Source organism: Stigmatopora argus, chromosome 24, assembly GCF_051989625.1.
Source record: "Stigmatopora argus isolate UIUO_Sarg chromosome 24, RoL_Sarg_1.0, whole genome shotgun sequence".
NCBI lineage: Eukaryota > Metazoa > Chordata > Actinopteri > Syngnathiformes > Syngnathidae > Stigmatopora > Stigmatopora argus.
The window spans coordinates 2828932-2847323 of record NC_135410.1 but is presented as its reverse complement, the minus strand read 5'-3'; the positions used below and the strand labels follow the sequence as shown (position 1 = coordinate 2847323).

Below are 18392 nucleotides of genomic sequence, written 5' to 3'. Positions count from 1 at the left end.
TTCATAGACAAAAGTATTATAATAGAAAAAAAGGAAAAATACAAAAAAATACTAAGCTTAAGGTTTGCGCTTGAATTAAAAAAAACATTTTTAAATGTGCTTAAGAGAGGTAGTATTTTCAAGGTCAAATATTGACTTTTTCAATTGCAGATCTTATTTTTTTGTGTCAATTTTTTTCACGTTCACATATTTTTTCACTTTCTGGACTTTTTCAGTTTTAAACCTTACGCTGTCTTTGGGGAGGGGGGGGGGGGGGCTTGACTGAGAAGAGTGGGTTTATGAAAGAGCCCAATCCAATCCATTTTCAATATCACAACAGACTTATGTTTCCTTAAGGAAACGTGGGCACTTCAAAAAGTATGACCACTCATTCTCTCCACTTTCCTTTTTTATATCAGTAAACAAAGTGATGCTAATGAGGGGTTGGGGGGGGGGGGGGGGTCTTACTTATATTCTGGTCAAAATCAAGAAATAAAAATTGGAAAATATGGCAGATTTGTGACGTTTGTGGAAAGAATAGAAATAATGTACAGTGGTACCTCTATATACGAGCAGCTCTACCTACGAGAGGCTCGAGATACGAGGAAAGTTTTGAGCAAATAATTATCTCTAGATACGAGAAAAATTTCGAGATGCGAGAAAGCCTGGTGGCCATGACACGATGCTGTTTATCATTGTAGCGCACTGTCTTTTTTGCCGCATCTCTTTCGTGCATAACAGATATCTACGAGCACTGGGCGGAGCTTGCATTTTCCCGTGTCACAGAGCTTGCTCGTTGTCATGGATGATATCGTGTCACTTGGAAATTCCTTGGGGCTGGAGGTTAACGAGGCAGATGTGATCTAATCGCCAAGCACCATGAAGAACTGATGACACAGGATTTAATCGAGCTCCAGGAGAGTGAACATTTGGAGGTGTTGCCGTAACTCAGTAGCAAGGAGAAGGTGGACGAGGGGGGCCGCCTGGCTACAAAGGATATCAAAGACATGCCAGCGAAGTGGCAAGAGTTTTCTGATTTTGTAGAAAAGAGGCACCCTGACAAGCTGGCAAGTGGTCGTGCGTTATGGTATTGTGAGGACATTTGTGCGCGTCATTTTCGAAATATTTTGAAGGGAAGGCAAAAACCCGCTGAACGTCCAGGTGGAGTCAACCCGGAGAACAAAAAAATTAAACCAATTAGAATTCAGTTTTGTGTAAAGTTACATTAAACGTATGTTTGAGTGTGTCTGTATATATTAATCCAAGTTAATTTAAATGTTTGTTCGGTTACAAGTGCGTTGCCGTGGATAAAGTCCCCCCGAAACCGCCCCCCACCTGCTTCTATGTCCGTCTTTGTACCCTACGTGAAATCCATCAAATTTTAGTTCTATTAATCACATTTTATTACTATTAAACCACTAGATATGTGTTACTTTGTTAATAGATGGCGAATTAGAAGAAATAAAACATTTTTTCAAATCCAATATCCTCTTTTTGGTGTTTTTTCAGAGGGTTGGAACAAATTGATTTGTTTTTAGTTCATTTCAATGGGAAATGTTCGTTCTAGTTACGAGAAGATCGACATACGAGCTCAGTCCCGGAACAAATTATTGGATAACTTTATTCATCCCGTATTCGGGAAATGTTGTGACAGTAGCAAGAGGAAATGCATAGTTATAATAATAATAATAATCGGACATAGGCCCTGTCGTCATCATCAACAACAAAAAAAGCCTACTTGTCATCACACCCAGAAATTGCGTATGACGAAATTGGTGGTGCTTCTCCATAAGCTGCGTTTACTCGGCAAAAGACCTAAATAAGTGATAGTTACGGACTTGTAATTTGACATTCTGCTGTTAAGTAAGTTAGACAGTACAGTCGCAAAGGCCGCAGAACAACAAAGCAAAAGCACAAAGTACAAAGCAAATGAAAGTACATGAGATCATTAAGAATCACCAAATCATTAAGACAAGCTTGTATGTAGAGGTACCACTGTACTGTTATCCTTCACTTCGGGGGTTCAACTTCCGCAACTTCACTACATCGCTGTTTTTTTATATACAAAATATATTTGAAAAAGTAGATAAAAATGCTGCTGGCTGGCTTCATGGAAAAGCCAGCCTTAATCAACAATTTCGACTGTATTCATGCTTTAAAAAAAACCAAGAACCAAGTCTATGTTTTGACTGTTTACAACAGACAATTGTGTTTTTTTAGGTCGTTTTGTTACCTGACATTTTTACATCCCATGCTTAGTCAGGCGAGTACAGCAATCCCTCGAATATCGCGGATAATGTTGACCAGACATGGCCACAAGAAGACAAAATGAACTTAATACAACTAAGAACAAAGCACTGCTGCCTGTTTACTGGATGAGCAACCGGAAAGCCTGGATCACAAAAGCCTTCACAAACTGTTTCATCCCAAATGTGAACCTGTACCTCACTGAAAGAGGGCTCCCCTTCAAGGTCTTGGACTAAAACTCCTATTAACCTGATTTTTTTTTTAATTTATATCAAGCGGAGAGGAACTATTTTTTCTGTGAGTATAGTGTTTAAAGTATTTACATTTTTACATACCGTATTTTCTGGACTATAAGTCACACCTGAGTATAAGTCGCACCAGTCAAAAAATGGGTAATAAGAAGGAAAGAAACATATATGAGTCGCAATGAAGTATAAGTCGCATTTTGGGGGGAAATTTATTTGATAAAATCCAATAACAAAAACATACATGTCATCTTGAAAGGCAATTTTAAAATAAAATAGAGAACAACAGGCTGAATAAGTGTATGGTTACTAACGTTACATGACTGACATGCCTGGTAATGTTAGTAACGACGTAACATTTTAAGAGTTATTCAGATAACTCTAGCATAAAGAACATGCTAACAAGTTTACCAAACTATCAGTTTCACTCCAATTCACTAAATGCAGTGAAATCTTAGAGTTAAAGGTAGTATATAATTACACGAATCTGTAAGTAAAAGTAATTGAAAGATATATTTTAAATTTTATAGTAGAAAGATAAATCATTACAAGATTCCTTTAGAGCAGGGGTCCCCAAACTTTTTCCTGTGAGGGCCACATAACTTTTCCCTTCTCTGATGGGGGGCCGGTGTCAGTTTGTAACAGAAAAAGTGTGACGATCGTAGGGGAGCTTAATTTTTTAAATTGTTTTCCAGAAAGCCACACATAACCAAATAACCTTTTCCAGGTTCTTTACAGAAAAAAAGTCAGGAAACATATAATAACACTATTAATGAAATAAATAATAACTAAATAACCCTCTATGAGTTCTTCACAGAAAAAACAGGAAATAAATAACACTATATGAAATAAATTATAACTAAATAACTCTCTCTGGGTTCTTCATAGAAAAAAAAGCCATGGAACATTAACTTTCTGTTGTGCCATGCACAATCTTCTCCCTTTGCTCTGAAGTTTATGCACGACACCACAACCGTCATTACAGAATCCCACGTCAACATTTTGCAGCACAGTGCTTGCTGGTGAATTTGGCAGTGGACTCGTAGCGGGGCGGTGAGACCCCTTTTTTCCAACTCCCGGTTCATGCGTCCCATTATTAGACCGCGAGTTTCGGCCACCATGCTAGGAGCCCCGTCAGTCGTGATGCTAGCTAGCTTTGACCAGTCCAGGTCCAACTTCTCCATGGTTTGGCACACTTTGTCAAAAATATCCTCTCCCGTTGTAGTCCCTTTGAGACTTTGGAGGGCTTCCAGATCCTCGCAAATCTCAAAGTTTGCGCTAACTCCACGAATAAAAATGAGCAGTTGCGCTGTGTCTTGCACGTCCGTGCTTTCATCCAGTGCTAATGAAAAAAAGTCAAATTATTTCGTCTTCTGCTGCAGCTGGGCATATACATTACTCCCGATTTCTTCAACGCGTCTGGTCATTGTACTCACCGACAGACTTACGGCATTAAATGCATCTTTCTTCTCGGGACACACCTCCTCCGCGACAGTATCCATACATTTCTTAACAAACTCTCCGTCAGTGAAAGGCTTACCGCTGCTTGCTATCAATTTAGCAACCCAAAAGCTGGCCCGAACGGATGCCTGGTTCTGCTGAGATAGTAGTCCAGTTTTTCGCTTTGAGAGTTTGTCTCCTCGTATTTGGCCTTGCAAGCTATCGTACTTGTCTTTGTGACGGGATTCATAGTGTCGGCAAAGATTGTATTCTTTGAATACCGCCACCGTCTCTTGACAAATGAGACAAACAGCCTTTTCTTTGCATTGAACAAAAAAATAATCGTTTGTCCACTCCAGGAGTTTTCACGACAACGCGCTCGTAACATAACAAACATTTAAATGAACTTGGATTACGATACAGACACTCAAAAATAAATTTAATCTAACCTTACACTAAACTTAATTCTAATTTTGTTTTAAATTTTTATACATTGCTTCTCCCGGTTTGGCTCTATTTCCCCCGCCTCCAACCTGACTTTCAGCTGCAGTTATTAAAAGGAACCTAACGAGGGTTGTTTGCTTTTGTCTTCCCTTCAAAATATTCCGAAAATGATGCACACAAATGTCCTCACAATAGGATAACGCACGACCACTTGCCAACAGGAAGTACCATATTTACTCGCATATAAGCCGCACCCTTAAAATTGCCTTAAAATTGTTGAATTACAATTTCTTACGTATAAGCCGCCCCTGGATTCTCAATTTTCACCTCCACATTTATTGTTTTAATAGGGAGTACAAAATTGATACTTTGAAGGGAAAATCTTAAGAAAAATAATCACACATGGTATTTCTGAGATACTGTATGGATCAGAAGCATAACATTAGGGTCAATATCATAAGTTAATATGCTTTCACCTTTTTGCATATGGAGACAATAAAACCAATAGAAAAAAAGAGTTCGCTGTGGTTTATGGCATTGCTCGCTGAGCAATAATCTTTCCAAACAATATTGGAGTGGTTGCCGTTTCGTTTTATTACGTCAGAAAGTTTATCTCACCTGTCTCCTCAAACGTTTCAACTGAGAGAACCTTCTTAAAGTGAAAAAGGTGGATTTACATCCCCCTCTCGGCTATTTTCATGTCTGCTGGTTGGTCACCAACACTTAGTATGGACGTTCCCACTTTGGATCGTGCTAGTGCTTCTTCTTTATACTGTAGGTTGAGCACCCAGGCTCCTGGCACCATCGTTGTTCCGTTTCCTGTTCAGAAGCAGTCTCCTTCTTCTAACCCAAATTCAATGCGTTTCCTTCAAGATTTTTTATTTTTATGTAGTCAGCCAGATTAGCCTCATCATCTAGTTGCAATCGTGTAGTGAATAATGGCGATTTGTATGGTCTACCAAATAGGATTTTTATTTGTTGTTGTCCGGTTGAACTCATTATGTACGCAGTGATTTCATAACGAAATATGAAATATTTTGCCAATCCCGTCAATTATTTTGTTAACACAATTTGGGTGCCATTATCACTATAAATCAATGGTTCTTTGTAATTCCATATCGTGCACTGTCTGTTTTTTTTTCTTTTTTTCTCAGTGCTCCCAAATTCCCCATTTCGCAGAGCAGATTATTTGTTCCTCCACATCACGTTTAATATTTGGAGTACTGCTGCTGCATTTTCATCAAAATTTCACTTGACGAAATATTTTTTCCATGATTTGTCGCCGCCATCCCTGAAAAGGGCTTCTTGGCGATTTCAGAAATCGATTTCAAATTTCCAAATTCTTTTCCACCTTGATTTCTGATCGATTGATTATATCTTGGTGCCAGCCAATCAAAAACACAAGACAGACAACCATTCACGCTCACACTCATGATAAGGGAAATGTAGTGTTCAACCAGTCTCAGGACAAAACAGGGAATGTCTTCCGTGCACTGAAAACACTCCATGCCTCTTCAGTCCTAGGGAAATTATGCCTATCCTAAGTCAATTGTTTTATCTAAACCAGCCAGGTACAATTTACTTAATTATTTGGATGAATGCCATTTCTGCATAGTTATTTTCATGTTTGATATCATTAACAACCAAATAATTCTTAATACAGTGGTACCTCGTCATACGACCGCTCGTCATACAAAATGCTCGTCTTACAGGGGAAATTTCGATCGAATAAATCGCCCGTGATGCGGTCAAAATTTCGTGATGCGACCAAGCCAGGTGGCCATGGCATTTTTTTTGCATATCTTTCGTGTATAACAATATTTACGAGCACCGGATGAGTTATTCAGACCAGGAAACGCACAACGCGCATGCGCGGGGAAAATAGGGCTTTCTGGGTAATGAAGTATACTCGTGCACACAACGCCGACAGGCAATGGCAGTCAGAATAAAACTACCCACAATCAATACGTGGGTAAGCTCAGCTGCTGCATTTCCTGTTATTTTTATCTAATACGAGGAGTATTATATTACTTCTCGTTGGCCGCTCATAAGAACATCGGGGGCACTGGCTCGCAACAGCATCCCCGGTAGCAACTCTATCATAGGCGCCGTTCGAGGGGATGTGAACACAGATGCTACAAGCTAAAAGGAGCCGCTAGCCAGCGCCCCCGAAGCTCCCATGAGCAGCGGCGCGATCGCTGATAAAAGACTGCTGCTCGTTGGCAAGTGGTCGTGCGTTATCCGATTGTGAGGACATTTGTGTGCATCATTTTCGGAATATTTTGAAGGGAATAGTACGACAGCAAACAGCCCCTCGATAGCGAACGTGACGGTGGAGTGTTTGCTCCGTTTACGAGTGCGTTGTGTGGGAAAAAAACCGAAGCCCCCCGCCCCTTTGTGCCTCTCTCCCCTCGGCGAAATCCGCCCAATTTTAGTTAGATTAAACACTTTATTTCTATTAAACCACTCGTTATTTATTACTTTGTCAATATATGGCGAATTATAGGAAATAAAACATTTTTTTCAATCCAATATCCTGTTTTTGGTGTTTTTTTCAGAGAGTTGGAACGAATTAATTCGTTTCCCATTCATTTCAATGGGGAAACTTCCGCTCGAGTTATGAGAATCTTGTCATACGAGCTCAGTCCCGGAACGGATTAAGCTCGTATCTCGAGGTACCACTGTACTTAAGGTCTAATTCGCAAATCACCGCATATTGCTAACCCACCCAAGGATAGCTAACATCACTGGCTGAGTTCCTATGGCAACCGACTGGTTTCACCCCCACCAAGGAGACAATGTTTACTTAAGATAAGAGCCATTCTCTGTAGCTCCCTGTTACCACAATTAAAACTTAAAAATAAGTAAATTAGAGAAAATAACCTTCTCCAAGGCATTTCCTAATGACAAATTTCAGTGTTTAATAAAGGACCCACAAATTGTCACCAATATGTCATAATATTGTCAATTTTCTCATCCCCTTTCTCTCTCTCTCTGTCACTCTCTATCTGTCACTCTCTATCTGTCACTCTCTATCTGTCACTCTCTATCTGTCACTCTCTCTCTGTCTCTCTCTCTGTCACTCAGCACTACCATTGGAGTCCCTGACTCAACACTCTTAGTGGAGTCCCTGACTCAACACTCTTAGTGGAGTCCCTGACTCAACACTCTTAGTGGAGTCCCTGACTCAACACTCTTAGTGGAGTCCCTGACTCAACACTCTTAGTGGAGTCCCTGACTCAACACTCTTAGTGGAGTCCCTGACTCAACACTCTTAGTGGAGTCCCTGACTCAACACCATACCTGTCAACCTCTGCCGATAACTGCCCTTATAAATGATTATGATTTCCCCTTACAAACCCCAAAAAAACCTTACAAACACCGTACGACTCGTACGGTGTTTGTAAGGTTTTTTTGGGGGTTTGTAAGGGGAAATCATAATCATTTATAAGTGCAGTTATCGGCAGAGGTTGACAGGTATGCAACACTCTCAGCGGAGTCCCTGACTCAACACTCTCTGCGGAGTCCCTGACTCAACACTCTCTGCGGAGTCCCTGACTCAACACTCTCAGCGGAGTCCCGGACTCAACACTCTCAGCGGAGTCCCGGACTCAACACGCTCAGCGGAGTCCCGGACTCAACACTCTCAGCGGAGTCCCGGACTCAACACGCTCAGCGGAGTCCCGGACTCAACACTCTCAGCGGAGTCCCGGACTCAACACTCTCAGCGGAGTCCCGGACTCAACACTCTCAGCGGAGTCCCGGACTCAACACTCTCAGCGGAGTCCCGGACTCAACACTCTCAGCGGAGTCCCGGACTCAACACTCAGCGGAGTCCCGGACTCAACACTCAGCGGAGTCCCGGACTCAACACTCTCAGCGGAGTCCCGGACTCAACACTCTCAGCGGAGTCCCGGACTCAACACTCTCAGCGGAGTCCCGGACTCAACACTCTCAGCGGAGTCCCGGACTCAACACTCTCAGCGGAGTCCCGGACTCAACACTCTCAGCGGAGTCCCGGACTCAACACTCTCAGCGGAGTCCCGGACTCAACACTCTCAGCGGAGTCCCGGACTCAACACTCTCAGCGGAGTCCCGGACTCAACACTCTCAGCGGAGTCCCGGACTCAACACTCTCAGCGGAGTCCCGGACTCAACACTCTCAGCGGAGTCCCGGACTCAACACTCTCAGCGGAGTCCCGGACTCAACACTCTCAGCGGAGTCCCGGACTCAACACTCTCAGCGGAGTCCCGGACTCTATTCTTGTTCTACCTACGTCGGTCTAGACCTCGAACATTCACTACCGCAGTAAAAATACTCATTCAAATTATTACACTTCACGTAGACAGAAATCAAAGGGTGAACTCACGATTTTCTCATTCTGAACCTGCCCTGGTCTGGGGGAGGACCCGTCACCAGATCACCGGGGCAGCCAGGGAACAGCCGTCGGGTTGACCCTTTCAATGGAGGATGTTGTCGACAGTCTTTATTTTGCCCTTCGTCGTGCTCCGTCGCCGCTCCGGGAATTGTTGGCTTGTTGGGTCCCGGATTTCGGCACCAAAGTTTGTTGGGTTTGTAAAACAGCTCCAGGAACAGGCACAGAAAGAGTGAGACCAATTTAAAGGAAATAGGTTTATTACCAGACTGCAAGATAGGGAGAGAGCTCTAACAGTTTTGAATGACACAGCCTGTTGTCCTTCCAACTCTCTTCGAATGAACAGTGGGTGAGTCTTTATATAGGACAACAGGGTAATGTTTCTCTGAAAACGACCAAACTTTGGGCAAAGTCTGATTAATCAGTGTCAAGTCTCTGACAACGACCAAACTTTGGGCAAAGTCTGATTAATCAGTGTCAAATCTCTATGACAACAACCAAACTTTGGGCAAAGTCTAATTAATCAGTGTCAAATCTCTATGACAACGACCAAACTTTGGGCAAAGTCTGATTAATCAGTGTCAAGTCTCTATGACAACGATGCTTTTATACTTACAAAAACAGATACAATATGAACAAGCAATTGCAAAGCAACTTTGTCATCTTATCTTACAATCTTATCTTACAAACGCAAAGTCCGAGACTCCTAACAACCTCCCTAACTCCAGAGAAGAAAAAAAAACTGTCACTTATTTTTTTTTATTCAACCATTTTGCAAAAGTACCAAATTTCCATTTTAAATGTCTCGAAATTCACACCATCGGTACGGCTTCTGCCATCTTACGCATTTGAGTCAACTGCGCTGTAAACTGGATGAATTTGGTAACCCAAGTGCATTGCGAATAATCCAAGTTCTGATGAATGATTCGTTTTGCGTGATTTCAGCGTGGCAATCAATTTGGAATTGATTGCATAGGTAGCCTCTATTACTTTAACATTTTTGTTTTTTTCACAAGCGAAGTAAGTATTATTAACGCTGACTAAACCACCAGTCTTTTCTTTTGAAACAAATCCTATCATTTCCAGGGTTTTTCTAAAGGAAGTAAGAGTACACGGCACTGGTAAGTCTTATCAATATGCCTGCTCAGGATAAACGCAAAATGAATGGCAATTTGGATCAAACTTCTAAGTAGAAACACAGACACTTGCAGAGCTTTATTGATTCGTATTTGACGAAATATCCCATGTTGAAGCCATCTCCAAAATGACCGACATTTACACATTGCACAACATGCAAGCGTGGGTTAGGGACCAGCTGAATTTTTTTTGTTAATGTTATGGAAATTTGAATTTGCCAATAAATGATCAACAACCTTTTATACTTATTTTCATTATGCTGTACTTTTTCAATAATTTTCAAAAACACAATATTTCAATTAATGTATAAAGATGATAACAGTTTGATTTAAATTGTCCTATGTTATTGTTTTTTACATTTTATATAAATTTTGCGGGAATCCCATTCACTGCTGAATAAAACATAAAACTCCGGAAATGGTACACGGGTACTCCTGAACTGGGGTCGACAGAGCTCAGCAGCTCTGTAGAAACATTATTAAATGTCGTCAAATGCATTCGTCTTCGGATAGGGTTTTTTTTGTCATCAACCAGCACTGCAGAAGGGCAACTTAAATCCAAACCGGTAAGAATCAGTAGTGAGAAATAAAAGGGGTGAAAAATTAAATTCCAAAGAAATCATAAAACTTAAATGTTTGTTGTTGATTAATGTTGTTTTAATTCTTAATTTTATGTTTATTAGATGTGTGCTCTCTCTCTGTTGCCTACCGTTAACTTCCTCTTGTTCACCTGCGTTTCAACACCGAAAGATTTTACATGCTTGTTATTCATTTTAAGACATTAATAAATCATTCTCTCATAATTTTCTCTCATTTTTTTGTTTTCTCACATCTTTCGTGCAAAATTGGGACACTTTGAACAATTTTAACTTGTAACTTTGCTACAGTTTAACAGTGAACACATTCCACTGAAAGTCTAATATCATTCACGACATATTTGACCTGGACATAAAGTTGCACATAACCACAGCTAAACAACTTTAGTTGTTTCTGCTAACATTCTTGATTCAACCTATGAGAAGTCGTCAGCAAATATTAGCATTTGCTAACTATTTGGCAAATACTGTGGATATGCACCAAGGCGAAATGCTTGATTGTAAGAGAACATTAACAGATGGTGGGCACATAAATGGCACACAGATTGCAAATGCTCTCAATAATAATATATTTTTTTATTATATGCTTTATTATGTGTGTAGATGTGGACTTTCTACGCTCCGTTTTACCAACTACTACTGACCCTGCCTTTTTCCAATACCTGCAAACTCTTGACTGCTCTGGTGTTACACTTCGTTCTGTCCCAGAAGGCACTGTGGTCTTTGCCCGGGTGAGATGAGATGGATGTTGGTACATTTTGACGAGGAGTCTGATTCTTTTGAGGGCTCAAATGATATTTTTTCTTTATTCACAGGAGCCTCTGATGGAGGTTGCAGGCCCACTGGCTGTGGTTCAACTGCTGGAGACCAGTTTACTTTGTCTTGTAAACTATGCAAGGTAATGCATAGCTTTTCATCTGCGAGACACAATGATAATATGGGAGAATAAACCATTACCATTTAATGATCTTCTTGCCTAAACCTAACCTTTACACAATTTCTCCCTATGGGTTTTACAGATTTTAAATATCTTGATAATATAACAAATTCATTATTAATATCCTACACATATAAGTTTACTATGTTTTAAATTCTACTTGTTTGCAATATGTGGTGATGTCCAGCGTTCGCTCTAAGCTGCGCAAATGCGCAATTGTGCACTGGTTGCACACTCTCTGTGCACAAAAAACCATATGCAGCGCAGTAAATGCACTGCAAATGAATTAGATATATACACCATCATTTTTTCTGTATCATCTTGCTGTGTAATTCAGTGAGGGGCAGGTGTCCAGCCAATAATAGGATACGATGCAATCACACTACACAGACAATCCCTGCATTGGCAGTACTCCTGCCAGGTCATGTCCATCTGTGTGGAGTTTGCATGTTCTCCCCGGGCCTGCGTGGGTTTCCTCCGGGTACTCCGGTTTCCTCCCACATTCCAAAAACACATGGTAGGCTGATTGGACACTCCAAATTGCCCCTAGGTATGGGCATGAGTGTGTATGGTTGTCCGTCTCCTTGTGCCCTGCGATCGACTGGCCACCGATTTAGGGTGTCCCCACCTCTGGCCCGGAGACAGCTGGGATTGGCTCTAGCACCCCCCGGGACCCTGATGAGGATAAAGCGGTTCAGAAAATGAGATGAAATGAGAGAAGACTATTAAACAGGATAATTTGTTTCTTCTAGTTTAGTATGCAGTAATGCTGCCCGCTTCCGCCTGGCGTCTGGCCCCCGGAAGAAACTGCTGGAGATGGGGCTCAGACGAGCCCAGGGGCCAGATGGAGGGCTCACTGCTTCAAGATATTCATATATTGGAGGTGATTGCTGTGTGCAAAATAATGCTCAGTTTCTTGGAGAAATACTCATGATTCTTCTTTTTAGGCTTCGATCTTACCAGTAATGTTCAGGCTGGATTGCTCTTTGGAATTCCTGTTGCAGGGACCATGGCTCACTCATATGTCACCTCCTTTACCTCTATGGAGGAGGTCAGGCCGCAAGTGAGTGTGTACACTCATTCATTGAATTTTAAAATAGGGTGAAATGTTGATGTTCTCTCTAAAAGGCCTGCTCAAGGCTGCCTTGATTCTTATTCATTGTTGTGAATGATTTAAATTGGACTATCTGGTGCTCAGCTGGAAAAAACTGGTTTATCTAGAAAAATTGCATCCAAATGGGTTTTTGTTGCACCCGTAAGCAAAAAAAAAGTCATAAAAGCTCACTAGAACTTTCCATCTAAGATGCCATAGTACACCTTTTGAAAAAAGTCCACTCCTCCTTAGGTATAGGTACTAAGCCGACAAAATTGGTGACTCCCAAAAGACATTGCATGCAGATGTGTTCTAAGTCAGTGCTTCGCAACCACAAGTCTGCAGACGGAGACTGGTCCGCAAGCCACTTGGGGTCAGTCAACCAGAGAAATGAACATTAATGTTTTGAACATCATGTGCCACCTGATAGTGGAGTGATTCTTTCGCCTGACCTCGGTGCGGTCAGTATGGGTCCTAATCCCACTCGGTGGCATTGTGATTTTGAGTGGTTGTCTGTTTCATTGTGGCCTGCTATTGACTTGCAACCAATTTGGGCCTTCCCCGCCTGCTGTTCATGGTTGGAAGAAATAAGCTTCAGCACCCCTCATGACCCTCGTGTGGTTAAGCGATATAGAAGATGAATGAATAAACCTAACGCCCACGAGGCACCATTGAGGCCCAAGTATGGAGAACATGAGCCAAAGATGCGCTGCACCTCAGGGTTGACAGATCAGTAGAACAGTCTCAAACCCAATCACACCATAAATATAACCAACACAATCTGTCAACATTGCTGCACCTATGCCCGCACGCACACACTCGTGCTTTTCAAACAATAAATTTGGCTGGCAGCGCACTATATTTAAGATGCAGTTCCAGATTTGAGATCAGATTAGATTAGATAACTTTATTCATACCGTATTTGGGAAATTTCACTGTCACAGTAGCAAAAGGGTGAGAATACAGACAGGAAAAGTCAGGAGGGTCAGCTCTGTTCTGGGCTGTCCTTTGGACTCTGTGGAGGAAATGGGAGAGTGGAGAATGCTGACCAGGATGATGTCCATCATGAACAGCACCTCCCACCCCCTGCATGAGTCTGTGGAGTCCCTCCGAAGCACTTTCAGCAATAGACTGCTGCACCCTCATTGCAGGAAGGAGCGCTTCCGCAGATCCTTCCTCCCATCAGCTGTCAGGCTCTTTAACAAAACACATGGCTGAATGTTAAGTCCTACCGTATGCATGCATGTACATCTTAGTGTACGTATGTATATATGTGCTTATATGTGTGTATATATGTATATATATATGTGTATGTGCGTGTGTGTGCGTGCGTGCGTGCGTGCGTGCGCGTGTACATGTATGTATATATATTTCAGCAACACGCTTATTTATTTATATATTTACATGTATTTATTTATTAACTTACTTATTACCTATCTATATATGTCTAAAATGCCTTTCCTATTTCTGCATCCTCACCCTCTTGCTACTGTGACAACAAAATTTCCCGAATACGGGATGAATAAAGTTATCCAATCCAATAAATAAATAGGTAATAAATAAATATGCGTGTTGCTGAAATAAATATATATATATATATATATATATATATATATATATATATATATATACATATATATACATACATATATATATATATATATATATATATATATATATATATATATACAGTGGGGCAAATAAGTATTTAGTCAACCTCCAATTGTGCAAGTTCTCCTACTTGAAAAGATTAGAGAGGCCTGTAATTGTCAACATGGGTAGACCTCAACCATGAGAGACAGAATGTGGGAAAAAAAACCCTTCTCAGGTTGATAATAACCTCTATTTCACCGGCTCTATTTTTCAAACTTTCCCCGTGGTGACGTTCAGTTAGAGTTCAGTTCTATTTTTCAATTCTTCCACCAAAGTGCCGTTTTATTAGAGGTGCCGTTCAAATAGAGGTGCCGCTCAAATAGAGGTTTTATGGTATTTCCAAATTAGAGTGGAAAATAAATATTTGGTCACCTACAAACAAGCAAGATTTCTGGCTGTCAAAGAGGTCTAACTTCTTCTAACGAGCTCCACTCGTTACCTGTATTAATAGCATCTGTTTTAACTCGGTATAAAAGACACCTGTCCACAACCAGTCTCTCACACTCCAAACTCCACTATGGCCAAGACCAAAGAGCTGTCGAAGGACACCAGAGACCAAATTGTAGACCTGCACCAGGCTGGGACCATACCCACTGTGAAGCATGGGGATGGAAACATAATGCTTTGGGGCGTTTTTTTCTGCAAAGGGACCAGGAAAGAATGAATGGGGCCATGTATCGAGAGATTTTGAGTGGAAATCTCCTTCCATCAGCAAGGACATTGAAGTTGAGACGTGGCTGGGTCTTTCAGCATGACAATGATCCCAAAACACACAGCCAGGGCAACAAAGGAACAACGTCATTGCCGTCTCGCAGGCGTAGGAATACGTCATTGCCTTCTCGCAGGCGTTGGGATACGTCATCGCTTTCACCAACTATGATTGGCTAGTGATAGAGTAGGCGGACCAAAGCCAGAGTGAGCCAGCTAGAGCTCGCAAACTCAACCCACAATGGCCGACGGAGGAAAACAAATGGATTTGGTTGCAGATTTGCTCACAAAGCAATTTTCCAGATGGACTTTTGCAGAAAAAATGGACATCATTAAGAAAGGGTGGTCAACTCCGAAGCTAGCAAGCCTGTTACAGCCGGGAACAGGGTGTGTCCGCCACTTTCAGTTTGCTAACTACGAGCACTACTCCTGGCTCATGGGCTCCGAGGAACACTGCAAATTGTATTGCTGGGATTGCTTGTTATATGCCACCGATCGACATGGTGTTTGGAGCAACACTGGATTTGCAAATTTGACTTGTTTAACCAAAGCAGCAACGAGACACCAACGCACTGCCGGACACCAACGGTGCTTTCCAGAACTTTTTGGGAAACCCGAGTTCAGCGAGCAAGGGCGCAGGGAAACGGAGTGCCACAACAAAAAGGGAAAGAAAAATAGGGAAATCTTAAAAAGTTTGATAGACTCTGTGAACTTTCATTTCGGGGACACGATGAAAGCACTGCATCCCCCAAACAAAGGAAATTATGTGGAACTTTTTTCTCTCATTGCTGAGAGAAACACAGATTTACATTACCACATGTCCACTAATAAAGTGTTTAGTGGCACATTGGGCAAAATACAAAACAACTTGATCACTGCTATTGCTGAAGTGATGGAGGAAGAGATGAGAAGGGAAATAAAAGTACTGTTTGTCTCTGTAATGGTGAATGATTCTGTGCGGTGTGCTGATGGATTTAAAGCACATCTGGATGATTTTGAATTCTGTAGACTTTTGGTCACTTCCTATTAATTTTGTTGCATTTTTGGGTCACTTGTTAACATCTACTCATCATTGAAAAAAACATGATTGGACGCCTATCATCCTCAATAGCGTAGATTTTTTTAAATTTATGTGATAATCAAATTGCTATCAATCATATTTGTGTATGAGCATCCAGTTCAAAAATTTAGCATTGGGGAATATATATATATATATATATATTCCCCAATGCTAAATTTTTGAACTGGATGCTCATACACAAATATGATTGATAGCAATTTGATTATCACATAAATTTAAAAAAATCTACGCTATTGAGGATGATAGGCGTCCAATCATGTTTTTTTCAATGATGAGTAGATGTTAACAAGTGACCCAAAAATGCAACAAAATTAATAGGAAGTGACCAAAAGTCTACAGAATTCAAAATCATCCAGATGTGCTTTAAATCCATCAGCACACCGCACAGAATCATTCACCATTACAGAGACAAACAGTACTTTTATTTCCCTTCTCATCTCTTCCTCCATCACTTCAGCAATAGCAGTGATCAAGTTGTTTTGTATTTTGCCCAATGTGCCACTAAACACTTTATTAGTCAAAAATGACAAAATGACAAAACAATCCTACGCAGGTTTTTTTTTTGCTTCACACATTTAATGGCATTTTTGAGCATGCAGACGTGCTTTTTTTCAATACTACAAAAAACAAACTGGATGTACAGTTTTTTTCCTGCAAGAGTAAAGGAGTTTTGTGACACAGTTGAGCGCGAGAGGAGCCACTACCACCAACTCCATGATAGGATTCTGGACAATATTACTTGCCAGACGCGGACGAGATTTCAAGAACACAAAAGACGGATGTTTCTCTCCCTCCTCAACCCGCAGAAGTTTATACCAGAAAACTTTCCCACATGCAGCCTTCTCCATCTTAACGCAGAGCCACGGTACACTTTTCGATCTGCATCGGTCGGCTAAGAACAGAACTGATTGTAATATATGCCACGGATGATTTTACAGGAAAATCTCCCACTGATCTCCTTGACTTCCTTCAGCACAAAAATCTGAGTGAGAGCATGGGGCGGCTGTACACATTAGTGGGTTTGACAGTGACCACTGTGTCCACTGCTTCTGTCGAACGGACATTTTCAGCCCGAAACAGAATCAAACCTTATGCCAGAAATACAACAGGGCAGACTCGACTGTCAGCATTAGCTTTGATGGCGATAGAAAAGAACTTCTTGATGGACCTGAAACGCGCGTGTAATCTGTACCACAGAGTAATTGAAATCTTCTTGAGAAAAGAAAGGAGGATGCATTTTGTGTATAAATAAAAATAATTTTTGGTGAGTAAAATGTCTATTTTCCAAAATAGTATTTCAATTTTTTAGGTTATTATTGATTCTTTTTTATATGTGTCGCAGCTGTAGCTGCATTAAAGGTTTTATAGCCATAAAATACTTATTGAGGGTTGGATTGATTCACACACAGCACTACTGAAGGCCTAAGTGTGAAATGCACGGCCCGCCACTGGTACCATGTTACAACTTAACCATGTTACAAAGCAGTTGAGGCGGCCTGGTGGAGCGAGTGGTTGGTGCGCCGGCCTCACAGCTCTGGGGTCATGGGCACAAATCCAGGTCATGTTCACCTGTGTGGAGTTTGCATGTTCGCCCCGGGTCTGCGTGGGTTTCCTCCAGGTACTCCGGTTTCCTCCCACATTCCAAAAACATGCATAGTAGGCTGATTGGACACTCTAAATTGCCCCTAGGTATGGGTGTGAGTTTGCATGGTTGTCCGTCTCCTTGTGCCGTGCGATAGGCTGGCCACCGATTCAGGGAGGATAAAGCGGTTCAGAAAATCAGAGGAGATGAGAAAGCAGTTGAAATGAAGAGGTTAAGCTGGTGGTGACAAAGTTTACAGTTGGCGTTCAAAGGAGTTTGATCATTTTATTTTATTGTATGAACCCGCAGGTCCTAACTTTCACATTTTCCTTTCCTAATAGATGCTTTTGGGCGTGAACAGCAACCATGAGCCAGTGGACTTCATTTCGCTAACCAAGGGTTGGCTCACTCGAGTGTGTGAGCTATTAGGGGTAGAACCTGGGAAGATTCATGAGGGGGAGTTGGCTGCCTTTCTGTCTTATGCCATCGCCTATCCCCAGAACTTCCTCCCAGTGATTGACAGTTATAGTGTTACCTGGTAATTTTTATGCATTGTCAAAGTAGCATGCATGCCAAGCTATACATCTTGAAATGCAATAAAAGTTCAAACATTAACATTCGCCTTTACATTGATAGTGATTATTCACCACCTAGAAACTGTGCACGAGTATCAATGGCATTCATTGTCTTAATGTACTGAGTCACTATTTGCCTTCTTTTAGCAGTGGCCTGTTGAACTTCTGCGCTGTGGCCTTGGCGCTGTGTGAATTGGGCTATAGCCCAGTTGGGGTTCGCTTAGACAGTGGAGATCTCTGCAAGCAATCAGTGGATGTGCGCCGTGTCCTAAAACTCTGTAGCAAGCAGTGAGTGAGGTG

At 41.5% G+C, this 18392-nt stretch overlaps 1 protein-coding gene across 4 annotated transcripts in view; it reads left to right on the top strand.

Moving 5' to 3' along the window:
- Nucleotides 1–18392, top strand: part of naprt (nicotinate phosphoribosyltransferase) — a 38846-nt gene that overhangs the window by 826 nt on the left and 19628 nt on the right. For 2 of the 4 annotated variants that reach the window (XM_077594592.1, XM_077594594.1), the window contains exons 2-7: nt 11067–11194; nt 11279–11361; nt 12153–12283; nt 12348–12463; nt 17859–18055; nt 18240–18380. In XM_077594592.1, coding sequence (XP_077450718.1) covers nt 11067–11194; nt 11279–11361; nt 12153–12283; nt 12348–12463; nt 17859–18055; nt 18240–18380 — 796 coding nt within the window. Of the gene's footprint in view, nt 1–2422; nt 2451–9817; nt 9853–11066; nt 11195–11278; nt 11362–12152; nt 12284–12347; nt 12464–17858; nt 18056–18239; nt 18381–18392 lie in introns of those variants that run through there. The other 2 variants (XM_077594595.1, XM_077594593.1) reach the window with 2 other exon arrangements.